Raw genomic sequence first — 27,421 nt, forward strand, 5'->3', positions numbered from 1 at the left:
TTATCACTTGTATTATCTTAATTCAAATCTTCGCTTTACACTCAAATAGGATTTTTACCTTCACGTCTCACTCCGTTTACCGTTTACCGTTATTCTCCATTTTCCCGTTATGATCGTAATCACTTCCAAATGCAGTAACGACATTCACATTTACCTTGTATTTCTACTGAGTTGTTACTCATGAGCCGTTACCGTTCTGTCGCCAGCACGAGGGATATGTCGTACAACGCCGAGGACGGCGTGCTGAAGATCTTCCTGAAGGGTCGCCCGGTGAACCTGTACGCGCCCTCCGACGTCATGGAGGAGTACGATCTCAACGCGGTGCTGCCGGCGCCGGAGAGACAGCTGGCTCTCCAGTGGGCGTATCCTTTGGTGCCGAAAACCGGGACGTGAGCAGCGCGCTGAAAAAGTTAATTTTCTTTTATAATTAAAGATCGATGCAATCTAAATCTTATCCCAATGTTCCATTGACATGTCAGCGAGTAATTAACCCGCGCCCTGGTGGGGGGGGGCTATTTTTTGCCCCCCCCCCCCTCCAGACTTTTCGATATATCTCCAGAACCACTGCGCCGATCGTCACTAAACTTTCAGTACCCTCCCGGACATCAATTTTACACATTGTGACCAAAAATTTTTCCAAAGGCTATGATAGGTTGGCCGGAAATGACGTCAGAGTGACGTCATGTTCTGCCGTTTTCGACCCAAAAAAGGGTTTCGCGGGAAGAGCTGTCAGGCCTATAGCTTTGCAAATACAGGAAAATGATACTGACATAAAAGCTGTAGAATGGACAGGGCTACAAAACTGCTATCTCGGATTTTTGAAATTTTTGGATTTTGACCCCCAAAAATAAAAAAATAGATTTTTTGAATATAATAACCAAAAAATCCAAAAAGTTCTTTGGATTTCGAAAAAACCGGAATATATGTGATAGTCCCTACCGTCTTCCATCTACATACCAAATTTGAGATCGATACCTCTTTTTTTGGCCAAGTTATAGCGAAAAAACTGTTCAACATTGATGACGTCAAATTTTCAAACTCAATTTTCAGCAGTTCTAGACCTCGTAGCGCAAAACAAAGACCACCATTAGACTCCCCGTGACGAGCTGCATCGAATCAATACCCATTTTATGCAAAATTATCAACTTTGAAATTTGACCTTTTTTGACCTGACCTTGACCTGACCTCCACCAGAAAGTGACCTAAACCGTACCTGATGGTCTTATAACCAACACCATTGAGTTGGAAATGAAAAACTGGCCATAAAACATGCATCGCACAACCTTAGTAAAGTTGGGTTCATGTGGTGACCCTCGGTGACCTTTGGTGACCTGACCTGTGACCTGACCTGGTATGACCAGTGACCTCTAACAGCAACATATCTACTAGGCAACTGACGCCCTATCGCTGATTCCCGACAAAATGCGTTTTCCTCGGTGTTATATAGCGCATTCCCTAGAAGACCCGTGAACGGTGAAACATTTCATCTTTGACCTGACCTGTGACGTCATCGGTGACCCCGAGGTCAATAAAATTTGGTTTCCTTCGACAAATTTAACAGGCCTTTCGAACGCCGTTTGAATTTTGCGGATCCGTCCAGTAGTTTCGGAGATACGAGGGGGGGGGGCAAAAAATAGCCCCCCCCCCCCCCACCAGGTCGCGTTATAAACAGACCCCACCAGGGCGCGGGTTAAGGGCACCTGATAAGTAACGATTGAACAGCAGATTAGTGACATTTTATTTATGCTCGCTTGGTGCGACAAACAAAGAAATGCCAGACGCATTGGAGCATTAGTAAGCGGGCGTCAAAAGGAGCTCAACAATAGACGTGAGTTTTCCCGAATGGCGTTGTCATAACCAAGGTGACAACGTTTTGTTCCCCTCTGTTCGTTTCAAATGGTGCGTCATGGAATGATTCCGATCATAATCGTTTCAGCGACTAAAGGCTCGACGGACTAGCTCACCTACATAGCTGTGCGTAATGTCACATCGGGCATGACATCACCTGATGTAACGATAATGCATGATACATCGTTTATAACCTCAAAATAACGCTAGTGGCGTGTCTTGGTAAGCCGAACGGATACTACCTTCTCATCACCGACCAGGATTCGTTATAACCTCGAGCCGAACCTTGGACAAGCTTCGTACTGACACGCTTCAGAGGTGGGCCGCTTCACGGCGTCCGTGAGGCGTCTCTGCACGCGCCACGGCGTCCCGGCGCGAGCCCGCGCACCACCGGAAGTGTCCGCTTCCGGTCGCGGTCGGCCGGTTCCCAGGGCAGTGATGGCCGCTGGCGGTGGACGGCGCGGTGGAGCGAGACTCGCCCCTGTGGACGGGGAAGTGGAATCGAATGCTAACGGCCAGCGGTGGACTGTTGTGTAGAGAAAAAGAAACGTTTGCCGTGTTGTGGAGCGAATAGTTTCGGGCCTTGGATGGTCTTCAAAGCTCTGCTGGCTTTGGAATTAATGAGTGTTCTTATTCGAATGGTTACGACGTTTTCATAATTGTCAGTTGCACTGCGAGCTACATTTATTTATGCCCCATTAAATCGGGAAAATTCGGCGCCTCCACACGCCACCTTGCGATATTGCCCTTGACTGTCGGTCTCTCAGTTACGGTTACCGCGGTAAGGACTGCCGCAATAACCTGTACCTGCTGCCCACCGGTGAGATGATATACTTCGTGGCCGGAGTGGTGGTGCTTCATAACGTGGACGACCAGATGCAGCGCCACTACACCGGGCACACAGATGACGTCAAGTGGTGAGTCGATGGACATACGTGTTATTTCGACACCTTTTTTAAACCCCACATTTGTTCTCCGGTGAATTTCAGACAAGTTGGTTAGAGACCTTCAAAAAAGGTACAATCACTCGATTTTTCTCAAGTTTGTCTGTCTTGGCAGATAAAGCAATACCAGAACAGGCCTACGAACACACATATTTGATCAGGATCGGACGATTGGACACTTTTAAAAGGAGATCTTTCGTGCCTCCCGGAAATTCACGGGAGAGCAGATGTGGGGTTTAAAAAAAGGTGTCGATTTGTGGTATCACATGCATTGATAACGTGTGCTGGTGTGTTATTCTATTGATTCCCGCTTCGCTGACGATCGATGATCATTGTTCGGGTTAAAAAAGTGAAAAAACTGTCGACCGAATTCGTTTGAATTCAGTGATAACACACCCGTGATTAGATTAAAAGTTAAAGTTTAAGCTACAATCGATGCATCGATGATTTTGATCGATGGCTCGGTAATGGCATGTTTTTATCACTGCCAGTCCCAACCGTCTAACCAAAAGGACATACTGACCTTCGAAAGCTCGACGAACACGGATCGAAGGTGTTACCGAACTTCCGTGCGTGCTCGGGATATTGATTGGTTTGTCATTAGCGTGATTAGGGCAGTCACGCAATGGTCTCCTCTGGGTATTTTCGGTCTTTTGTCACTGCACCTGACTGCTAACCCGTCATGTCATGTCATTGTGTGACTGTTGCGCTGTCATTGGTCACGTTTGTGTTTACCAAGAAGCGTGACGGACTGTGTTTGCAATTGTTGTTGCCCGACGTTGTGCAGCTTTCACTCTGTTTCTTTGTTTATTGTGCTTGCCCGTGTCTATGCCATGTCCTTCCTGGCCGTCCTGTGTCAGGTTTTCTGGGAAAGGTTGTCTGGCCACCCCCTGTCATCCTGTCTGGCTCTGTCTGAAGTGTCTGAACTGTGTTGTCTGTCTCTGTCTGTGACCGTTCCAGCCTGGCGATCCACCCCAACCGGACGACCATCGCCACGGGCCAGTGTGCCGGGACCAAGTCCAACGCTCAGGTCAGTGACGGGCACCGGCAAACGGAACGGACACGGGACAGAGGACACAGGAGATGGAACGGACGGATAGGGCAGAGGGAAGATACGGGGTGGACACAGGACAGAGAACACAGGAGAGATGGAACGGACGGATAGGGCAGAGGGAAGAGACGGGGTGGACACAGGACAGAGAACACAGGAGAGATGGAACGGACGGATAGGGCAGAGGGAAGAGATGGGGTGGACACAGGACAGAGAACACAGGAGAGATGAAGCGGACGGATAGGGCAGAGGGAAGAGATGGGGTGGACGCGTGGAGAAGCCGGACGGCCGAGCAATGAGCATAGATATTACATTAGGGCACACTGAAGGCTCACCGGTACGGGATGGAGAGCGGGGATGAGATGGAAAAGAAGGTTATACGGTTCAGTGAACGATTGGTCTGTTACACGCCTGCTGGACATGAGATCGATAGAAAATGCGGTTCTCCACCGGACTGAATTCCTAACGGACGAATTGACACAGCGTGTATTTAGTTTCTGGTGCGGAGAATAATTTGGTGAGGAATCGCCTTATTTTCCTCAAATAAAAGAGCCTTGTTACTTTCAAACAGTATCGTTGACATTAAATTACTTCTGAGCTCTGACCCAAAATAGACATGTTTTTTTTTCATTTGTAACACTCCCTGTCGTTGTCGGTTGCATTTCCAGCACCCAGGGGCTATTTGCATGTGGGTAATCGTAACTTCCATGGACTTGTTGGGCCGTTCTTAGAATATTGCGCGGTTTTCACGCCTGAACTGCGTAGGCAGTGTTTGATCAATAACTTATCCATTGTGACTCGGTAGTCGGTAGTCGGTAGTGTTTATCACTTTCCGCGAGCTTATCGATGTTACCGGGAACTGGTCATTTGAAGCGCATGCGACGTCTGTGAAAAGGGAAGTGCTGACGTTAAGAATGACAGGAAAGTATCACTCGCTTGTGCTTTGTCTATTCACAGCCGCAAGTGTGCAATAAAACCCATCAATTTCTCACGGCTCCCTTCCCTGCCTGTCTGTCTCCACAGCCTCAGGTGCACGTGTGGGACTCGGCCAGTCTGAACACGCTGCACGTGCTGGGCGAGGGGGAGCTGGACCGCGGCGTCTCGTGCCTGGCCTTCAGTCTGACGGACGGCGGCGCTCAGCTGGCCATTGTGGACGAGGGACAGGACCGCACTCTCTCCGTCTGGGACTGGCAGGAGGAGAGCAAAGTCACAGAGAACAAGGTACGGTACGGTGATTAACTCAAGAATACAAGGCACGAAAGGAAAATGAAAGGGAAGGTAAATTACGAGCTGGTAAACTAACAAAGCGGGACATGAAAGCGAAGGACGAGAAGGAAAACAATCGCAACATCACATTATGCATAATTGCAGCTGTTCCCATGTATTCGCCTGGTAAAAACATCCGACTTGCCCAGTGCCCTTGTCTGACCTGATATGACACACTCTAGCCTGACCTTGCTGGACCTGCCGTAACATCCCCCCTCCCTTGCTCAGGCGGCCAATGAGACGGTGGTGGACGTTCAGTGGCACCCGCTGGACAAGGGCGTGCTGATGACCTGCGGACGGCAGCACGTCAACTTCTGGCTGCTGGAGGCCGGCTCCCTGCAGCGCCGGCAGGGCGTGTTCGGAGGCCGCGACCGGCCCAAATACGTCACCTGCATGGACTTTACCGACTCCGGGGACCTCATCACGGGCGACTCGGATGGACGGATTCTGTTCTGGGAGCGAGGTGAGAGGAAGGGAGAAGGGCGACGGGAGGATGAGATAGAGAGAGAGAGAGAGAGAGAGAGAGAGAGAGAGAGAGAGAGAGAGAGAGAGAGAGAGAGAGAGAGAGAGGGAGGGAGGGAGGGATATGAAGAAAGGAAAAGAGAGGGTGGTAGGGAAAAGAAGCGAGAGTATAGGGGAGAGAAGCTAGAGCTAAAGAGGGGTAGATAATAAGAGGAAGGGAACGAGGGAGGAAGGTACGGAAACGCAAAACGAGAGCCGGAGCACCCTGCCATCCAACTGATCTCTACTCTCTCCACCTCTGCCTCAGCTTCCCAGACCTCCCAACTGCCCCCTCTTTTTTTACTACGTACGATGGCGAAAAGCCACCAGTTTGCGTGGATCTATCGTGAATACACATTGAATTGAATTGAATTCCATATCTGACCTGTGTGCCCTGCCCCGGCCAGGGGGCACCACGGTGACAAACACGGTGGCCGACGCCCACGAGGGCACCGTGTTCACTCTGTTCGTCGACAAGACGGGCAACGTCGTCTCCGGCGGCAAGGACGGCAAGATCATCGAGTGGGACCGCGAGATGACCCAGACCGGGAACGTGGTCGAGGTGAGGGTCGTTGGCAGGATGGAGTCTTATTGTCATTTTCCACTTGTGTATACCATTTAGATATCATGCTCAAGATAATCGTGCTGCTTCATGGAGTTCATGCTGCTTGCAATTGATTGTATCGTCCCTTGTACCTTTTAAGTTCCCCTCTGCTACGATGAATCACATTTCATTCATTTCGCTCCATTCAGTGCCCGTTTTAATGTCAATTGGTGCCTGGTCCCCTAACGCTCTGACGCTAACCTCTGACCCCATCCCGCAGCTACCTGCCGAGTACGGCGCTCCCCGTATGGTGTCTCCGGGCCGCGGCGGCCAGCTGCTGGTCGGTACCACTGGTAACTGCGTGCTGACGGCCGAGTGGGGAGCCGACCCGGAGCCCATCGTCCGCGGTCACACAGATGAGGTGTGGGCGGCGGCCGCCCACCCGGGACGCCCCCAGTTCGCCACCGGCGGCTGGGACGGCAGACTGTTCATGTGGGACCTGGTCACTCACGCACCCGTCTGGACCATGGACTTTGAGGTGAGGGAGAGAGAAGTTGGTGATGGTGGCAACGGTCGGTGATAGTTGATGTGGTGGTTGGTGGGCGTAATCTTGGGCACGGGCTTAGACGCTGCTGTCAAAAGTGCTAAGATTAGCCGGAAAACATTTTTTTTGCAGGGCCAGTATATATCGCCTCTTCTGGCCCCTGACCTCCCTCCCACCCAAACCCTTCCATCTAACTTTCTGTTCTGTCTGTAACTGCCTGTTCTAACCCCTGTCTTCCGCTCCATTCTGTGTCCTCAGGAGGGCGTGCAGAGCGCCTCCTTCTCCCGGGACCCCTCCAGATAACCTCCCCTGCCCTGTGTCCCGTTCTGTGTCCTCAGGAGGGCGTGCAGAGCGCCTCCTTCTCCCCGGACGGCTCCAGCTAACCTCCCCTGCCCTGTGTCCCGTTCTGTGTCCTCAGGAGGGCGTGCAGAGCGCCTCCTTCTCCCCGGACGGCTCCCAGATAACCTCCCCTGCCCCGCCCTCCGTTCTGTGTCCTCAGGAGGGCGTGCAGAGCGCCTCCTTCTCCCCGGACGGCTCCCAGCTAACCTCCCCTGCCCCGCCCTCCGTTCTGTGTCCTCAGGAGGGCGTGCAGAGCGCCTCCTTCTCCCCGGACGGCTCCCAGCTAACCTCCCCTGCCCTGTGTCCCGTTCTGTGTCCTCAGGAGGGCGTGCAGAGCGCCTCCTTCTCCCCGGACGGCTCCCAGATAACCTCCCCTGCCCCGCCCTCCGTTCTGTGTCCTCAGGAGGGCGTGCAGAGCGCCTCCTTCTCCCCGGACGGCTCCCAGCTAACCTCCCCTGCCCCGCCCTCCGTTCTGTGTCCTCAGGAGGGCGTGCAGAGCGCCTCCTTCTCCCCGGACGGCTCCCAGCTAACCCGCCCTGCCCCGTGTCCCGTTATGTGTCTCCAGGAGGGCGTGCAGAGCGCCTCCTTCTCCCCGGACGGCTCCAGCTAACCTCCCCTGCCCTGTGTCCCGTTCTGTGTCCCCAGGAGGGCGTGCAGAGCGCCTCCTTCTCCCCGGACGGCTCCCAGCTAACCTCCCCTGCCCTGTGTCCCGTTCTGTGTCCTCAGGAGGGCGTGCAGAGCGCCTCCTTCTCCCCGGACGGCTCCCAGATAACCTCCCCTGCCCCGCCCTCCGTTCTGTGTCCTCAGGAGGGCGTGCAGAGCGCCTCCTTCTCCCCGGACGGCTCCCAGCTAACCTCCCCTGCCCCGCCCTCCGTTCTGTGTCCTCAGGAGGGCGTGCAGAGCGCCTCGTTCTCCCCGGACGGCTCCCAGCTCGCCGTCGGCCTCGTCTCCGGACGCTGGGACGTGCTGGACGCGGACTCTCACGAGACGGTGTTCTCGCGGACGGACGGCGATGAGCCCATCCAGACGCTGCGCTTCTCACCGGACGGAAACATGCTGGCACTGGGCTCGAGGAACAACACGGTCTACATCTACGAGGCTGGGGACGGAGGATTCAACCGCGTCGCCAAGTGCACGGTAGGTGGGAGCGGAGGGATGGAGAGGTAAATCTCAGGGATAAGAGTTTGGGTGGGTCTTTTGGTCATCCAGATTTGTGTAGGTCAGAGTGGAATATTGGAGCGATTGTAGCGCAAATTTGCGATTTTAGTCGTTTCATTTTCAATACAAAACTTTTCTTACTTAATTTGCTGCTATGGGCTGTTTTACCCACCTAGCTTCTTTTAACCTTTAACGGCATTTAGCCTATGTCACTACTTTCAACCGTATTCCACTCTCAGTTTTCGGACCTTTTTTGCCCGAAGTCACCGTCCACCCGACTCCTCTCGCCCCAGGGCCACTCGAGCTTCATCACGCACCTGGACTGGTCGGCTGACTCGACCCTGCTGCGCACCAACTCTGGCGACTACGAGCTGCTGTACTGGACGGCCGCCACCGGCCGGCAGGTCACCCAGGCCTCCGAGCTACGCGACACCGAGTGGGCCAGCCACACCTGCACGCTGGCCTTCAACTCTGTCGGTAGGTGGCAGCACCGTCAGCTGACCCCGGTGAAGGCGATGTCGATACTCATACTCCTAGCACACACTATTGGAGATCTTATAACTACGGAGAGAGATCTGCTTGATGGAAAGAGAGTGCTGGAAAGTCGTTCAGCAGAGACGAAGGTTGTGGCTTGCGAGACCTACGTCCTACGTGTATATTTTACCGCACCATGAATCCTGTCTGAAAGTGTGGCGGGCATTGCAAGCACTTTTACAGGTCGAGCGCTGGCACTGAATTATATTAGCACTGTCTGAGGTCTCGTGTCTCACCTCTCAGGTATTTACCCGGAGGACGCGGACGGCACAGACGTCAACACGTGCTGCCGCTCCAACGACGGCTCCCTGATGGCAGCGGGAGACGACTGGGGACGCGTCAAACTGTTCCCCTACCCCGCCAACCAGGCCAAGGTAAGGTGTCTGGTGGAAGGGGTGTCCTCCGCTCTTCCAGTTGGTCAGAATACGGTAGGTCATCAGTTTCTTCCTTCGCCGTTCTGACTCTAGTGCCTCGTGATTTTTGTAAAAAGGTGTATGTTTATGTCTGTAATCGTATAATGCGCCACGTACTAATTTAGGAAGTTGATGTCATACTCATAACTCTTCGTCCTTTTTCAGACCACGAACCACTCGTACCAGGGTCACAGCAGTCACGTGACCCATGTGGAGTTTTTCGCCGAGGACGATCGGCTGCTGTCCACGGGCGGCCGCGACATGGCTGTCCTCCAGTGGGCCGTCGAGTAAACGCTAGTTCGCCCATCCGCCGCCGCAGCGCTGACGGCGCGTCACTCGCTGTACCGGTCATTCCTTTGCGATATGTGTTTTTGATGTGGCAGAAATGGTACAGGTTATACAGCCTATGCGAGTCTCTTCTGAAACGCTATACAGATTTTTGTCCTCGCTATTGTCAATCAGCTTAGAGAGCAATGTGACATCAAATGTTTCCTGTTAGGTAATGCACGCTGTCACAAACACTTATTATTTCAGGTTTCAGGCCGTTGGTGTCGCCCAATGCTAGTAACAACAGCACATCAATGTTGCTCTGCCTGTAACTCTGTATCGTCTTAACGAAATTATTTCTGGCATGTCAATCTTACTGCGGTGTTTTAAACCTAATCAATCTGTGCATCACGTAGAGGCGGTCAATTATTGATGCCGCACTTTAATATTTTCTTGTATTTATTGTTCGTGGCTATCACTAGCTAAGTGCTTACGACCTTACTTACTAGTATACGAGCATGTTCAACAATAATACGAGGCGCGGATTATACACAGAAGTCGAAGAGGAGAGCGATGTTATGATATCTGAGAGTAAATGTCACGCGCACATTTCCGTGACGTTTAATGACGCGTAGAAAAGAGGCAGTAACTCCTGTAGATGAGCTATGCCACGAACGATACCTTGTGATGTCTTTTCATGTTTGTCAGCCGCATGTCTTGCTCGGAGTTTATTTTGTAATAAAGGCTTACGCTAATAATATGTGTTTGCCTGGCAGTAGCGTCGCCACGGGGGGGGGGGGCAAGCGGGGCGGCTTGCCCCCCCCCCCCCAACCTCGGACCGGGCACCCCCTGAGATCGATACAGATCCGATAAGATTTTGGAGTCGGGGAAAAAAATGGGGGTACCTTTCTGAGAATGCCTGTGAGGTCAGACTGTTGGAGCGTGCAGTTCAAACCAAAGTCAGAGTCGCAGTCGCCAAAATCTTCAAGACTCCGACTCCAGACTCGGAATGTCAATGCCATGATTCATGCCATGTTCCTAGTTGGTTCTTTATTACATTTTGTAGCTGATTTTCATAAATTTTGGAGTGCTGACACATAATTTTCGTTCAAAGCGTGACACGAAATCTTCGGGGCCTTTCTCAACTCTCGTCAAATGTCTGCGACAGGCACAAGTACCGTTCAAGTGCCGCAGGGCTATGAGCCTGCTTTTCACACAGGCTCCTAAGGAGCTCCACTGAGCTCTAAGAAGCTTTCGGAGGGCCCAAACCGGCCTCTGAGAGTCCCACTGGTGTCCATGTTCTCTAGAGGGCCCATACTGATACAGGGATCTTTGAGGACATTATACATACGTAGACCTCTGAAGGGCCACACGATTCTTTGAGGATGCCTTCGAAAATTTCTGAACACCTCAACTGGCCTATGATAGTTCAGCCGAACTTTTGAGGCGACAGACTTTACTAACCCCAACCCGGCATCTGAGGGGTCACAACTCACGTGTCCCTCTGAGGGCCGCAACACATGTTTCTTATGTCCCTACCAACGTAGGGTCCTTAAGGATTCGACACAGACCCCGACGGTTCACACTCTTATTCGAGGGCTCCAGGCTCACCCTGGGCCTAGTCTCTTAGCGCCCGCCACCCACACTGGCTTCTGAAAGCTCGTGTGCCCTAAAGCGGGGCTTTCCGGGCCCACCTTAGGCTCGGAAAGCCCTAAAGCACCACATACACGTAAATATTTGGGGTGACCCACGCCGATCTCCGGGATCCTAAGCAGGCTTCTGAGACTCCACACTGACCCTGAGTGGCCTGAAATGGCTTGGAAGTCGCAATCCTATCTCTAAGGGATCCCTTGCCGCTATGCCGTGCGTAACTTTTGGTTCCGTTAAATATTTTTGGTCGCGTTTGCAGCGCTTCCCTTCACTCGAAAAACCAGAAAATTTTTGTTCACACTCGAGTGAACAAAACATTTCTTCTCACTGCAGCAAGGATGAATGATGTACTTCCGATTCACACTTCCGACATTCTCTCTCAGTCTCCGCCGAATGCCCAATTCTTAGCTACAATCGGCGGCTGGGATAAGCCCTATGCATTTCACGTAAAACCTCGGCATGCATGCGTGAATGGAGGTTTTAGCGAGGTGATCCGATTCAAATGGAGCGTTTTTCACCTTCTGGGTAATGATCATGAGCGACGAGAGTCTGCACAGGGGCCCTCTGCAGTGCGTCGGCACTCGCAGCCACTGTGATTCTAACGGTCGTTTTTGTCCAGAAATGTCAAAATATTGTTGTTTTTTTAAATGCATGCTATAGCTAGAAGGAAAACTTTGTCACCTCGGATTTTTCGCACCATTGCGCGTCGAATGATATGTAAAACGAGTGAGTAACGGCTGGGGAAAGGCAAGATTTAACACAAAACTTGATTTTGCCCCCCCCCCCCAACCGAAAATGTCTGGCGACGCCTATGTTGCCTGGTGAAGCGTGAATGTATGCTAGTTATTTGCGAGTGAATTAAAGTTATGTTGCGTTTAAAACGACGTCTAGTGCAAAAAGTAACTATGAGAAGTCTTACGTGGGAGTTAATGATTTTCACAACCTAGGACCATTTAAACCCTAAATGCATGATATTCGAATGCTTCACTTGCTTCCCCGATCTGGTTTCGATAGTCCTGGCCGCCGCTATCACCGGTTCATAGCCGCGCTTTCAGTGACATGGTGGCATTCTATGGCAGTGGGCGGACAGCCATAAGCCCCCGCGTTCCCTGTCCTAAGCCAGCAAACGCTTGTGGTTCGAGATTGACAATCTGGCTCGACTTGAAATGGAGCATTCAGATTCGATGGCCTCTCATTTGCCTTCTTCATTATCTGTGCATTGGATGAGTGTGAGCCTCTGCTTCGGCTTCATTTCTAAAGACTAGTTTATACATGATTGAAATTATACCTTGGAGAGCTTACGAAAATTGAATATCGTTTTGATATAGATAGATAGATAGATAGATAAGCTTTATTTCAGACTCTGGGTCCATACTCTTAAATACTTTTCAGATATCTTTTTCCAATATATTCTGAAGGGATTGTGTTTGCTGATAATTTTCATGTTTCGTAAAAAGGCAACCTCGTCGAAGGAGGCATGTCGGCTTAGAATTTACCGCATGCCAAGTCCGTGAACAAGAACAAGTTCAACCGGGAGTGGCATCCAATAGGTGCACTTCTCTAGAGGCCAGTGTCTGTGCTTGGATGACAGCGAACGGCGCGCTTCTCGTGAAACTTGTTTTTATCGACAAGGTAGAAGGGTTGAGATCGTGATTAATGGTTAATTGCTCCACATAGTCTTTAGATAAGGCACTTAACTGGACTTTGTATTTCCAATAATAACACAGGTCGGTGTTTGGATCGGTCATTTGCAGGGCCACAGTCGGCAGCATATTCGTCGGTTGTGATCGCACAGATCGTAGCATTTCGGACACGGTGGGTAGATGGTCTCGAACGGCACAAGCACCCTCACCCTCTTAATTTCGAAACACTTCTTATCCACCTTGAGACAAGAGCACGAGTAACTGCCGAGGGTTTCGATCAGGCAGCAGTTGCGCTTCTTGACGAGTTTACAGGGAGTGCGAACGAATCGCACTGCCACTGCGGTACGAGCTCGGGACGGCAGGAAGAGGGCACCCCTTCTTGGAGCTGCCGAGGGCTTGCTAGGAGCTGGGGCAGCCCTGGCAAAAACACCGGCAGTTTTATTTTGAGATACAGAAGAGTCGATTGGAGCTGCAGCAGCGTGTGTTTGATACGCATGGTATAATTTTCCGATGCATGGTTTTTGGCAGCGTTTCTTTTTGACCGGCTGGTGAGCGGGAGGCGGACCTTGCTTGTGTACAATGCCGCCTGGGATTGTCATAATGATTGTCCCTCCATCCAATGAAGACGTCGGACTGGTCTTGTTCACATCGATGGCCTTGTCGGATTCCTGATCCGGCACGGTTACCTTAGGAGCCTGGAAGAAAGACAAAATACGTTATGCCTGAAGAAGAAATGCGGCAAAAAAAGCCCTTACTGAACCTTGAATATATTTGCAATTAGGTATCGACTTCTAATGTGATTTTAATTTTTCCAAATTGTATAACGATTACTGAATACCTACGATATCACAAATGAAGAGGGTCCAGCATGTAGTGCCGCATCAAACCATCGACGCCCAAGTACCTAAAAATCGCACGACCCTGACCCTGTTCCCTTTTATCGATGCCAAACTCGACCACCCCCGCTTACTTTGGGTGACGTCACGTCCCCTAAGGTCGCCACCGGGCTCAGCAACAGCGCCTGAGTCACCAGCACAGCCCAGCAGGCCATCCTGCCCACCATCGTTGGGATCGGCGGAGTCGGTCAGACCGCTCTCGGCAGTGGTCACACCAGGAACGGCCTGTGATGGTCCGCTGATGGTCCGCGCTGATGGTCCGCTGATGGTCCGCTGATAGTCCGCTGATGGTCCGCTAATGGTCCACTGATGGTCCGCTGATGGTCCGCGGTGGTCGGCCGGTCCGCTGACCGCGCCTCTGGCTAGCAGAGTGGTACCACGGCGCGGGCCGTCACCCGAACTCGACTTTTTGGCTGCGTGTCTAACTCTGGATTGACAGCGAGATGTGTCGCAATGAATGTCAGTGACCGTCCCTTCCCTGCAGGGCCTCCTGACATTCATGGTGCTGTCCGAACCGAGAGCAGCCGCTTTACAAGGTTAAAGGACCTTTTCAACCCGACTGTTTTTTCCTGTTTGAATTAATGTTTTAAGAGGTTATTTCGGGAGGGCGCTATGAGAAAGAAAGCGTTGGTGCCGGTATGTCAGTTAGGAACAGCCCCACTGAGGTCTTGACTCGTTTTCCAAAGCAGGCTAAAATGTTGTTTCTTGGAATTGACCTAGCGTTGAATTAAAAAGATGCTCACTGACTTCCACTTCATTGGCTCATATAACATCTCAAAACGTGACATAACTTTCTGCTTCTCGTCATAGTTCTTCTCTCGCATTACGTTTTAGCTCTATGGGAGGAGACTGTGGTGGTGCAGCTTTATCAGTACCCCGGTTCGAGCAAACATAGAAAACCTTTAGATTGGGAGGTCTGCTGAGGATTAAATGCGTTGTCAACATTGCGGTTACCTTGGAGAAGTCCGCAGTTTCTCTACAATCCGGAGGCTTGTAAACAATTGGACATTCCGGCCACAAAGAGGACAAAAAAACTGAACAGGAAGGCAAGCAACCTGACCTGACGTAGGAGAGAAAATAAACGGCGCCCCGATAAAGCCTCAGATTACATGCGACATGTACGCCTGCATTTATGTTTCAGGAGAATATACCTATCTTGGATTATGGGGGCTGGATGTAAAGCAAATAAACAACAGTCGCCGTGAACGCTCTTCTCACTCTGTCAGTTGACGTTTGGGAACCACCATAACAGCTTACACGTAAACTCTTTAATTTACGAGTTACGGCGCGGCATCAGTAAAATGCACACAGTTCGTCAGCCACATGACTTGTATAATGTATTGTATCCCCTCACGCGCCAGTTTATGTGACTATAATTGCACGTCTATAACACGTGCTTCCGAAGCTGGTGGTGCGTGGTGCGCACATGGTCGTTATGTAGACGGGTAACTGCATCAGCGTCATTCACCATGTTTTCCCATCACTGCGAATTTTCACACGAGGGTCAGTATTGAGATGTCTGCCTGTACATTGTGCACTTGCAGCATATGCTTATAGGAAAGTGATTATTTTGTGATATGCAGCCATTTCTTTCCAATGAATGCCACTAAGAATGACACTGGGGAAATATGTAGTAATGGGACTTATAAGCCTTTATAAGACCTTATAGGTTGAAGGTTGAAAGTCAAAGGTTGAAAATGATGCGGTCGCGGCCCTCACGCAGAGCTTTCCCTGTTGTAGCTCGAAAGCAAATTGAAGCGATGTGTTGAGGTCATCGTTGAAACCTGAACGGAAACTGCTTACACTAAGCATTATTTCATACTTCTAACTCTACATTCTACATGCAAACAATATGCTTAACCCTATTCCTGGCGGGCTCCGCCGGGACAAGAAACTGGCGGGGGGGGGGGCCGATTCGGCCCCCCCTTCAGATCTCAAAAACTACACATCGCAGCGACAAACAGTAAACGGCATCGGATACGCACGGTCAAGATCTACAATTTTTACTAAGGTCATTTTCAGGTCAGGTCAAAGATGACGTCACAGGAGTCGAAAAAGTCAAAATGGCGGCGCTAGATATGGAGAGAGTTTTTCTCGTATAACTTTCGAATTAGTCAAGATAGGAACAAACTAAGGGCATCATCGTGATCCTCTCGTCAATCCGCATCGAATGATATATATGTTGACCTCGAAAGGTCAAGGTCAAAGGTTGACCTCAGGTCACGTGACCTCGAGGTCATCATGTATATCATTCGATGCGTCTTGACGAGCTGAACACAATGAGACCATCCACGCGTCTGTATCTTCTTCCTGTACGGAGTTATTGGCCAAAAAGCTTTGGTGACCTTTGATGACGTCACATGACCTCACAGCTGCCCAACAGCAAAACAGACCTCAAGGTAGTGAAGGTTGATCGTATATGAAGTCATGTATGGTATATGGGGCCATTCCGACCCGTTTTAGTGGTAAAAACAGGGAGTTGATTTTTCCCCCATTGACTTATAATGGGGAGGTCGCGAAACTGACCTGACCTTAGGTCACCGATATCAAAATTCCGAGATATACAAATTGCACATACTGGTACCCTAACTAAAGCCTGAAGAGAAGAAATTGATCGGTCAAAAACTCTAGCTCTGGCGTGATTGCAAACTTTTCTGAGGTAGGGTCACCAAACCGCCTCTGGTGACCTGACCTGAGGTCAGATCAACTCAAAATTTTCAGACATGTTGCGTAGAAGCCTTTTAGGAAAAGTCAGAAAATTTGAGCTTCCTAGCTCAACGCGCTTGGGAGAAATAACCAAAAAACCTCAGGGGGGGGGGGGCTCCTGAGGCCCCCCCGCCAGGAATAGGGTTAAGTATGTATACAGCTAAATGGTTGGTTTAAGTTCATTATATGGTGTCTACATGAATGTGTTATTCACATGCTCCTCGTTACCGACTTACCTACCGTAGAAAAACGAGCAAATCAAAATCAAACAAGTTATGTCTTTTAAACTAAAACATTAGCGTATTAGCTTAGCATTGCAATTAGCTATGAACATTGAACAGTCAGAAAAACGGCGTCTCCGTTAGATCCCGCTCAACATGAAGCCGTTTACGTAAGAAGCAGTACTGCTTTGACAGACCGGCCAGACCCGTCGATTGAAAATGCCGACGGCAAATCTGTTCGGCGCCAGTGGCTGCGTGTCAGGAACGAGCATATCTATGTGGGCGGGAACATCGTTAAAGGTCAACGGCGCTCATTTTCACCTTGGCTGTCATCATGGTTCATTCCAAATGAAGAAAAAATATTTTCTTTTTAAAGAACGTGTACTTAAATCTTCCTCTGGCCAAATGGGTTTAACGTGGGGTTGCAAGGTCAATGGATTAATTAAGGTGACTCCGACTCCGACTTCGACTCTGACTTCAAAAATCGACTCAGACTCCGACGCCGACTCGAGACCAGACTCTGGACATAGCTCTGAAGTTCATATAATGAAACTAACTAAATGTCGGAGATCTTTTTATCTTGCCAGGAGCGATCCTTTGAACGTTCCAAGGTCTTGCATTGCAAGTAAACACTTTTTAAATAGCATGCAAAACAGGTTTGGACGCAGCAGCCCTCTTCAGCTTTTTTCGACGAAAACGCTCGTCCAAAACAGGGGTATGTCTTCCGCTTCAACAAAATCCGATTTTGAAAGGTGAACGCAGAACGAACGAAATATCGTCAAGCAAACAGGCGTAGGGCATGATTTTGAGCTATGCAATGTTAACTTTCAGTGACTCCAACTCCGACTCCGACTCCGGGCAAAGCTGTCGACTCCTGGTTTAACGTGCAAAAAAAGTGCTATGATAAAGTTAATAGCATGTAGCCTAAGTGCATATTACGTTTCTGTTATTCTCCCTTTATTTTCCCGTCATGAAAAGTGACAACTGATAAACTTCACCCCTGGCTTGTTTGCCCCAAGTTTGTACCCGACACCAAAACCAAGCCGCGATGTTCGCAGTTCGCTTCCTTTCTCTGAACCCTGCCACCGGCCGACCCGGATCGCCGTTTCCGACGTCCGTGTGCGCCGCGCTGCACGATCCGCGCTCCGTCCCACGTGGGCTCTGCCGTAAAGGTCAGCAGCTCAGAGGTCGGTCGGCCGAGCGGCGGCGGGGTGGGCGACTGTCAGAGGCGCGGGGTCGCGGTCAGCAGCAGGGACGGCGTGGGTGGCCAGCGGGCAGGGCGGGGGGCTGCTGTCACGGCCTGAGCCGGAGGTCGCTGACAGGTCCGCCGCGCTCCGTCACGACGGGCCGCAGTGAGCGGTGCGCTCCGGCTGCCGGCGCCGCGGCGACACCCTCCGATGGCGCCCCTCCTGCCGCTCCTGGTGGTGCTCGTAGCAACCGGCCTGCCGGCCACACTCGGGCAGGTGAGCTCTGGGTCTTCAGGGTTAGCGGTCTGGTGTGGTTTAACCCTATTCCTGGCGGGGGGGGGGGCCTCAGGAGCCCCCCCCCTGAGGTTTTTTGGTTATTTCTCCCAAACGCGTTGAGCTAGGAAGCTCAAATTTTCTGACTTTTCCTATAAGGCTTCTACGCAACATGTCTGAAAATTTTGAGTTGATCTGACCTCAGGTCAGGTCACCAGAGGCGGTTTGGTGACCCTACCTCAGAAAAGTTTGCAATCACGCCAGAGCTAGAGTTTTTGACCGATCAATTTCTTCTCTTCAGGCTTTAGTTAGGGTACCAGTATGTGCAATTTGTATATCTCGGAATTTTGATATCGGTGACCTAAGGTCAGGTCAGTTTCGCGACCTCCCCATTATAAGTCAATGGGGGAAAAATCAACTCCCTGTTTTTACCACTAAAACGGGTCGGAATGGCCCCATATACCATACATGACTTCATATACGATCAACCTTCACTACCTTGAGGTCTGTTTTGCTGTTGGGCAGCTGTGAGGTCATGTGACGTCATCAAAGGTCACCAAAGGTTTTTGGCCAATAACTCCGTACAGGAACAAGATACAGACGCGTGGATGGTCTCATTGTGTTCAGCTCGTCAAGACGCATCGAATGATATACATGATGACCTCGAGGTCACGTGACCTGAGGTCAACCTTTGACCTTGACCTTTCGAGGTCAACATATATATCATTCGATGCGGATTGACGAGAGGATCACGATGATGCCCTTAGTTTGTTCCTATCTTGACTAATTCGAAAGTTATTCGAGAAAAACTCTCTCCATATCTAGCGCCGCCATTTTGACTTTTTCGACCCCTGTGACGTCATCTTTGACCTGACCTGAAAATGACCTTGGTAAAAATTGTAGACCTTGTCCATGCGTATCCGATGCCGTTTACCGCTTGTCGCTATCTTGCTTCGTTCTCGAGATCTCAGGGGGGGCCGAATCGGCCCCCCCCCCCGCCAGTTTCTTGTCCCGGCGGAGCCCGCCAGGAATAGGGTTAAGAGCTGTAAAAAGCTCTGATCGTAATTCAAAGGGCGGGTTTACTGCGATTTTTGAGTATCGGCTGTTGCGTGGTTCTGACTTCCGGGGTCGACGTCTCATTTGCGTACCTACCTGTGTCTGATTTGATCAGTTACCTGTGGCTAAAGTTTCGAAGACAAGCTGATGTTTGTATCCAGGATGAAAACGTGCGCTACTTTGCGATGTTCTCACCTCGCTCACCGCTCCCTCCTCCGCTGCAGGGTGAGGTGGTGAGCAGAACCACCAGTCGGGACGTGACGCGCTCCCAGACCAGCACCTCGCAGAGCTCGGAGACCCGCCAGATCACCTCGGGCGCGTTCCACAACACGACCAACACCAGCCGGTCGACGGCCTCGGTCAGCAATGGCCAGGAGCAGCAGCGCGCCGCCTCGTCCACCACCGACGGCGGGTTCGCCTACCTCGGCCGCACCGACACCCAGCTCAAAGACGACAACCGCACCGGGCCCAGCGGCACGTCGCGGATACAGTCGGCGCAGCGCACCCGCGAGAACCGCCTGAGCGTCAGCGAGCCGGACGGCGGCACCGCGCTCCAGGTCCGCCAGCTGCGCACGGACCGTGATGAGAATGTGACGCTCACGGGCACGGACGACCGGACCGGCACGGAGAGCACGCGCAGCTCGGTGAACTCGGCTACCGTGACGGCAGGGGATGGCGGTACCGTCAGCAGGGAGAACAAGGCCGTGTCTCGCAGCGTCGACGGCTCCGAGCCGTGGTCCAACGGAACCACGACGGTGAGCGGGATGGATGGTGGCGGTCTTGGCATGCCACACATAGAAAGACGGTAAACTAGGGTAGAAACGACCATCCTTTTCCTTTTCTTAGTTAAACGACCATCCGTTTCCTTTTCTTAGTTCTCTTATTCAATTAAACAATTCTACCTTTACGTTCCTACACTTCATCGGCTCATCTGTATCATTTAACTATTTCATTGTGTATGTATAAGGTATAATTGTTGTGCAAATGGCTGTTTCAGTTAAAAGTAAAAAAAAGAAAACGTTGATAAATGATGCTAGATATCTGTATCATATTGATTTATGATTCAATTATGCAGAAAAAAGCAACATTATGCATATCTCATCATTGTCTCGCTTTTCGCATTTTATTTCCAAATAGATAAGCCAACTATAGATCAGCCTTCAAGTTATCTATCGGAACGGCGATCGATACGAGCAATGTTTCCCTATCCCCCCCCCCCCCCCACTCACCGACAGGTCTGTACGTGGGCAGTGCACTAACGTTCTGACGTTTTGACAGGCGGTGCGGGGAACGGACACCATCGGCTCTGCGCTGGACCAGGAGATCCGCACGAATATAACGCCTTCTCCCTCTCCCTCGCCTTCGCCATCACCTTCTCCCTCTCCCTCTCCCTCTCCCTCTCCCTCTCCCTCTCCCTCTCCCTCTCCCTCTCCCTCTCCCTCTCCCTCTCCCTCTCCCTCTCCCTCTCCCTCTCCCTCTCCCTCTCCCTCTCCCTCTCCCTCTCCCTCTCCACTGCCACCGTCGCCCACCCCTCCAACGGGAGCGACCTCCCAGGAGACGTCCCCCTCCCTGGGCTTCCAGGACATAGAAGTGGTAACCACCCCACCGCCACCCAAAACCACACCACCTACCCGGAGACCCGAGCCTGTGGCCGTCACAACGACCAAACCAGCCTCGGACCAGTCTCTAGACAACACATGGTTGATTCCGCAGGCATCTGTACCAAAGACCACGCCTCCCCCTACACCAAAACCCACTCAGCCCCCGACTCCTAAACCCTCCTCCCCAGCCCCATATCCGAGCGGGGGCGTTCAGTCAGTGATCGCCTCCAACCAGTGCGAGCCGTGTATGATCCCCTGCGTGGGACCGCTAGCGACAGGCTGCTGCTGGATGAGCCTGGACTACTGTTTTGAGAAGGGCTACACGCCGGACCGACTGCCCGACTGCGAGAGATGCTGGCAAAACGATCGCGCTAATGATAGGCGGTGGGCGTATTTCTCGGGGTAGAAATAAGAACAGAGACTGTCAGATTATACTATCGAACAGTTATGGTCATCAGATTTATGCTGAATATTTGTTGTTTTTGATTGAGCAATAAACCGCACAACATATCGCTTTTTGCATTACTTGACACCACTTTGAACGTTGACCATGCATTTTGCAGAGAAAAACTTCATGAGTGCGATGCAATGAGGGAAATGCCTATCATTTCCAACGGCTATAGGTTGCAACTGATATTGATCAATAATGAACAAACTATAAACTACGGATGCTTGCACGGAAGAACTATTCGATCATTTTGTTACACTTCTCGCATCTGTTGATATGTGAAAGGAGAGACGTTAAAGAAGTCACGAGTTGTACTAGCTGGTAAGCTTCAATCAAAACTTGATCAAAACAATCAAAATTTCAGGCCTTTTGAAATTTTGGTAGGCGCCAAAACCAAAATAGCTTTCCTAGGGCTTGTAGGGCGAAGGCTGTAATCAGTCACGAAGGCAAATTCAATGATTCGTGTGACTAGAGCAATGCTTTTTATTTCACGTTTAGAGCAAAAAATAAATCTTTAAAACTCAAGAGAAGATAAAGCTAAATCGTGATGTAACGATGGAAAAGAAGCCAGAGGGGGCGATGCTTTCCTTCAAAATATCATTCGCAGTAAGAAAAGCATGAGGAAACCAATGGAAGGTATTGAAGAGGTCTCCAAGCTCCAGCAAGCTTTGAAAAACTTTAAATTGTAAGATGGCGATAACTTATAGTTGCTTGTTGCGACAGCATCAAGAGAGTATTCAGGAAAAGACGGTGAACTTGGCTATTTAATGCGATATGACATGCTACATGGGGATCCCAAATTTTAAAATTCGGATTATGTTAGTTCAGCGCTGCTTCAAAATGAGTGTCTGTCATTAAATACAAAGACGGAAAATGTGATAAAACGAGTCAGCAGCATCACTCAGTCGAAATGCCTCCAAATCAGCCTTCAAAGGCTGGTTCTCCAGCTCACCGCAGCATGCGCAAGGACTCGCTGCCAGCGACGGGCATTCCCTCGGGTACCCTGCGTGAAGATTTCAACCCTGATGACGCCGTCGAGCTGCTGCTGGAGAACCGGGAGAAGGAGTACCAGCGCTACGTGGCCGCGCGCGCCGTGCGAGCCATCAAGGAGAGCGACGACGAGAAGCCGGCGTCGGGCACGCTGCGGCAGCTGACGCGCCAGGCGGGCGCGGGCGGCCGGGAGCGGTGGCGGCGCAGCTGGCCGGCGCTGCTGCGCGCCGTCGCGCCGCCGCACGACCCCGAGCTGCCCGCCGAGCTGCAGAGCCCGCTGCCGCCGCACAGCCGCTGGCTGATGGACGCACGCTCCAACGTACTCTTCAGCGTGTTCACGCGCCCCACCAACCCCGTGGAGGACTTCTACCTGATCCCGCTGGACGACATGTGGAGATGCCACCGGTACGGCGTCTACGGCCTGCGCTACCGGCAGTACCCGAACCCCGGCACCAAGGCCGTACCCCGGGACGGCGCCGGACTCTACTACCGACCCAACCGGAAGATACTGGAGAAGACGGAGGGCGCCCGGCCGGCCCGGCGGCCCGGGGTGGTGACTCTGGAGCACGTGAAACGCGTGGCCACTCGAGCTGTCGGTCAGTTCTTCCCAAGAGTTCACCGACACCCGAACTTCTTCGACGAGTGGCCGCACATCGACGAAGTCCTCGGCTGTGCGATCGAGTACTTCCACCACTACTTCGAGCTTCGGAGGCTGGAGGAGACTATGGCGCAGCTCGAATGTCAGCTCTACAACTCGAGTCAGCTGGACGGGCGCCGGAGAAGGATGGAGGTGTGTGTGAGCGAGCTCGGTCAAATCTACAGCACCTACCTGCTTGGCTGCGGACTGGACTTCCACCATCTCCAGCAGGGTGCCGGGTACAAGTCCGCCGCCGCCTCCGACCGACAGATCTTCGAGGCGCTGAACGCGTTTGTGGCGCAGTGCGTCTGGATCGTCTATCGGCGTCCCAATGTCACCGTCATAGCGAGGGAGCTGGGCCGACTGTTCCGCACAGCAGGGTTTGACCCGTCCCGCCGAGCGGTGCCACCGCCTCTCGATCATCTGACCTCAGCGAGAACGCTAATCATCCCAGGCAAAAACGCAGGAAGCGCCCGGGAGACGGCCAGCAACGAGAACCACGGCGACGGTCAAAGTCCCCGCACCACATCCGATCGCCGGCTGGGAGGTGGTGAGAGACGCGGAGCGCTGGGAGGCTCCATGAGCGGGTCCTCCAGACGGAGGCAGTCCGACACGACCCTCCGAAAAAGCACCGGTGCGAACAGTGGACGAAGGCACGTATCTGGTGCGTCGGGCCTCAGTCAGCATCATGGTTCTCCTGCGCCACACTCGGGTTCTCGTCAAACCTCTCAACATGTGTCCGCAGCGAGTCACGGAACGAGAGTGTCCAGTGGAAATTCGGGCCGCACACGTAACACGGAGACGCCAGAGAGTGGTCCGAACGCCAGCGCTGACCACTCGGCCAGTTCACCAGCTCAGTCGGGTGAAGGTGAAGAGCCTACCAGCCCGGACTCCCAGCCGGCCCAGACACCCTCCTCGGCCGTCTCGGAGCAGCAGCCCCCGCTGCCCGGCAGTTCGGCGACACCTCCACCTGCTACCGGCCGCTCCGCTCCACCCACCGCCCACGTCTCCATGAAGAAGGTGTACGGTTTATACACAGGCCCTCCGCCGCCGCAGTGCGCCGTCTACGGCCTCCTGCGCAACACCTCGCCGCTGCTGCGCCAGTCCCTGTCGCACCGACTGCCTGCAGAGGCGACAGGCGAGGAGGAGGATGAGTCGCTCAAGGTGGACCGGACCAAAGTCGGAATCCTGGGCACGCCGCTGCAGAACTATGACGATGTGCTGGCCGCCATCGACTACGAGCGAGAGGAGAAGCAGAAGCGTCTGCAGTTCCTGGGACCGAGCTCGACGCGGGCGGGAGTGTCGCGGGTGGCCGGCGTCCTGCCCTACCTCCTGCTGCCGTCCAAATTCTTCAGCCCCGATGCGTAGCGCGGTGAATGAAAATTCCGTGAATTGATTTTCTACGCAATAAACGTCTAACAAACAAATAATATCAAGTAGGAAGGGTATCTGTGAAACAGCTGAAAAGAAATAACTGAAGTTTTAGGCATGTACAGGGTGACACAAAAAAAAACGGTCATCACCAAATTTCGAATAACTTCGGAAGTGTTATTCAGATCATCACCAAACTTTGGCCACTTAAGGTCACACCTATGTAGCATACATCCACCAAGTTTCAAGTCTTCACTACGAATACTTTGAGTACAGTGTGTGTTTTACTGACGCTCCACAATGTGCTCCAGGTGAGCGCCACGGCGCTGCAGGGCGTAGGCACACTTGCATTTGGCGGGCAAAGTTGTCGATAACCCGATGGCTGTGCACTTTACAGAGTGCAATGGCCTCTGGAGACAGTGCTCAGGGGGTGTGCTACCCCTGAAACGTTATTCTTATCGGGTTATCGGCAACTTTGCCCGCCGGATGCAGGTGTGCCTACGCCCTGCAGCGCCGGGGCGCTCACCTGGAGCACATTGTGGAGCGTCCGTAAAACACACACTGTACTAAAAGTATTCGTAGTGAAGACTTGAAACTTGGTGGATGTCTGCTACATAGGTGTGACCTAAAGTGGCCGAAGTTTGGTGATGATCTGAATAAAACTTCCGAAGTTATTCGAATTTTGGTGATGACCGCTTTTTTTTGTGTCACCCTGTAACTGCGAAGTGTTGAGTAATGTAGTAAAACAAATCTAAGAAGGGAAATGTTTGCCGGTTTGTTCGGTATTGTTATACATAGGTATTTATAAAATCTGATGGCCAATAGTTGCAAACCAAAATGATAATTAAAATCTAAATCTTTTTGTATTTTAGACGTTTCGACAACAATGTGCCATCGTCAGTAAAATATACCTAAAGTCACAAATCACATTTTAAAATAACATCCAAAATACAAATATCTAAAATACATATCAAAATACAAAAAGATTTAGATTTTAATTTACATTTTGGTTTGCAACTATTGGCCATCAGATTTCATAAAGTTTGCCGGTTTGGTAGCTCGTGACGATCGGGTTAGTTTGCACTATACCTATGTTGTGCTGACATTTAAACAGCATATTAAATCAATTTAGACGGCACAAAAATCAGGGAAAAACAAAGCAACCTTTATTTAAAACAATCACGTATGTTTCATTTTACAATTGTTCAAACTGTTTTGCAATGGAAGGAACGTTTGCGAGAGTGTGAACGTTTATACCATTCAATAAAGACACATAATTGTCATTCAACACAGCTACAAATTTAGACGTGGGAAACCCTGGTTAGATAGCACATAGCTGGCGCATGCATTCTTGACTTTAATTATGTCGACCGAACCGGGTCCTGAGAGCTGCGTAATAGACCCGCAGACATCTTTACTGAATACCATAGTCCATGAATGATGTTCGTGACCAGGCTCTGTAAAGGCACACACAGACTAGAACGCTAGTAATGGGCGGCTAATGCTCATTCAGCGTCTGCGCATTTGACGCCCGCTGTTGTGTCCTCCCATTAATTGGTGTGTGAGAGTATGGGCCGCAGCCACCTGCGTTTGTTGACTGCGTTGCGATGGATACGGAGCGTAAAGTCGCAGTTATGTCGCACTTGGGTAGGCGTACCGATCAGAAGTTGAGGCTTCCTCGACGAGGAAGAAGCGCAGGGCTGAGGTTAATGGCGGCAGAGCAAGGGTACCTTCAGCTGCTGTATTAGTGTTCGAGAATGCATACTCTGAATGTGGCCGATCGTGCCACAGAAAGAGAAACGGAGGAGACTCAGCACCATCTTCACTTGCCGAGGTCAGTTTCTTCTGCAACGATGGAAACAATTCCATACAGAGAGGAGCTGATTCACACATCCTCAAGGCGCTTATCAGAAGCACAGTCCTTCCCTCGGAGAAATATAATGGAAAATAGGCATTCGGTCAGCCGGCAAAGAAGTGGCTCTGTTACCGTCGCCTTGGTTTTGAAATGGACAGTTCGCCTGGCTCTGCTCTCTCTATTGGTGACTCTGACTTTCGAGCAGGCGATGAATTTTCTCTCGGAGCCTCTCAGTTCGACTGTGGTGAGACGCCAGGCGCGCTTCCCCCGGCTGACCCTCTGTCCCGGCGGGGAGCTGAGAGACACCGCCCTGATGCGCGACAAACTGAAGGAGCTCGCCGAAGGTTCCCTGTCAATCATCGAGTTCTACAATCAGACATCTCTGAACATGTTGAAGTCCCATAACAGCATCAACAACTTGATGTTGAAGCACGGCAAGAGCATTGTGAGCACCATCCCTAGCGAAGGACCGCTCGGCGTATGGAAGTCTCGCTTCTACCTGCCTGTTGATTTCCTCTCGAAGAAAGTCGCCCCGATGAGATGCATCACCTTCCATCCAAGTGAGCATCTGCATAGCCTGGGTGCCAACATCGTCAGTATGGTTCTCCAGCTGCGCGTAGCGCCTATGTTCACCGGCAGGTCTGACATCTCCTACCGGCTCTATGTCCACGGAGACGACGAACCGAACGTCGGAGACCTGACGCCGCCGTCCGAACTGGGCGTGTCTGTACCGACCACCACGTCCAGAGAGCTCCGCAAGAGCGAGGGAGCCAGTCTTCGGGTGTCAGCACGTCTCCGCAGGCTGGCCAACCTGCGCCGCCGTCCGTGCCGCGCGGAGCCGGGCTACTCGCTCACCCAGTGTCTCAAGGAGTGTCTGTGGCGGCGGCTGGCGGCGCACATCGGCTGCCGGCTGCCCCACATGGTGGCAGCAGACGCCTACCTGCCGGAGATTCGCGGACCCGTCGACCAGCTGCCTCTGTGTAGGAAATTCGTCGGAAGGGAAAGGTGGCGAATGGTGTTCTGTCGTCACGTCACTGATGAAGCTTGTCTGAAGGAGAGCTTTGGCTGGAGCTTACCAAACATCAATGTGTCTAATGAGCTTATTATGTCACCGTTCGAAAAAATCCGTGCTAGAAGGTTTGCATCAATGAAAACCAGCAACGAAACCAGACGAATCTCACGGCTTCGTCTTCCTTTTCTTTCCGAGAAATGCCATTCGCCTCCGAACTCAACGCATCACGTCCCGTTTGAGCTGATGTCTGACCACCAGGGCTGTGACTGCCAGCCGGCCTGTCAGCAAGCCACCTATTATCTGCAGGAAGACGTCACTGGACCAAATGTATACGCTAGCGGCGCATTGGGCACGTGCGAAACACTTCTGGCTCTGCGCGTGGACCTGGCGGCAGACCAAATGGAAGAGTCGGGAACGTTCACCCTGCCGACACTCCTGGCAAATCTTGGCGGCCTGGTCGGCTTGA

General features: G+C 51.7%; 2 protein-coding genes and 1 long non-coding RNA gene across 4 annotated transcripts in view; 2 read left to right on the plus strand and 1 right to left on the minus strand.

Annotated features, from left to right (window-relative positions):
- Nucleotides 1–10,167, plus strand: part of LOC122363891 (echinoderm microtubule-associated protein-like 2) — a 50,931-nt gene extending 40,764 nt beyond the window's left edge. For both annotated transcript variants that reach the window (XM_043333702.1, XM_043333701.1), the window contains 11 exons: nucleotides 207–362; nucleotides 2,616–2,765; nucleotides 3,753–3,822; nucleotides 4,867–5,064; nucleotides 5,338–5,572; nucleotides 6,018–6,172; nucleotides 6,435–6,692; nucleotides 7,926–8,174; nucleotides 8,489–8,672; nucleotides 8,973–9,103; nucleotides 9,308–10,167. In XM_043333702.1, the coding sequence (XP_043189637.1) occupies nucleotides 207–362; nucleotides 2,616–2,765; nucleotides 3,753–3,822; nucleotides 4,867–5,064; nucleotides 5,338–5,572; nucleotides 6,018–6,172; nucleotides 6,435–6,692; nucleotides 7,926–8,174; nucleotides 8,489–8,672; nucleotides 8,973–9,103; nucleotides 9,308–9,433 (1,912 nt within the window). In that variant the 3' untranslated portion in view covers nucleotides 9,434–10,167. The remainder of the gene's footprint in view (nucleotides 1–206; nucleotides 363–2,615; nucleotides 2,766–3,752; nucleotides 3,823–4,866; nucleotides 5,065–5,337; nucleotides 5,573–6,017; nucleotides 6,173–6,434; nucleotides 6,693–7,925; nucleotides 8,175–8,488; nucleotides 8,673–8,972; nucleotides 9,104–9,307) is intronic.
- A 2,585-nt stretch (nucleotides 10,168–12,752) lies between these two features.
- LOC122363892 lies at nucleotides 12,753–14,008 on the minus strand. The gene is made up of 2 exons (XR_006253450.1): nucleotides 13,673–14,008; nucleotides 12,753–13,397 (listed from the first exon to the last, which is right to left on the minus strand). It is a non-coding gene; the product is annotated as an uncharacterized LOC122363892 (long non-coding RNA).
- Nucleotides 14,009–17,729: 3,721 nt separating this feature from the next.
- LOC122363893 (cell surface glycoprotein 1-like) lies at nucleotides 17,730–21,157 on the plus strand. The gene is made up of 3 exons (XM_043333703.1): nucleotides 17,730–17,988; nucleotides 19,266–19,796; nucleotides 20,320–21,157. The coding sequence occupies exons 1-3, from the start codon at nucleotides 17,923–17,925 to the stop codon at nucleotides 21,046–21,048; spliced, it is 1,326 nt and encodes a 441-aa protein (XP_043189638.1). The 5' UTR covers nucleotides 17,730–17,922; the 3' UTR covers nucleotides 21,049–21,157.
- The last annotated feature ends 6,264 nt before the right edge of the window (nucleotides 21,158–27,421 follow it).

Source organism: Amphibalanus amphitrite, unplaced genomic scaffold (assembly GCF_019059575.1).
Source record: "Amphibalanus amphitrite isolate SeventyFive unplaced genomic scaffold, NRLGWU_Aamphi_draft 000646F_arrow, whole genome shotgun sequence".
NCBI lineage: Eukaryota > Metazoa > Arthropoda > Thecostraca > Balanomorpha > Balanidae > Amphibalanus > Amphibalanus amphitrite.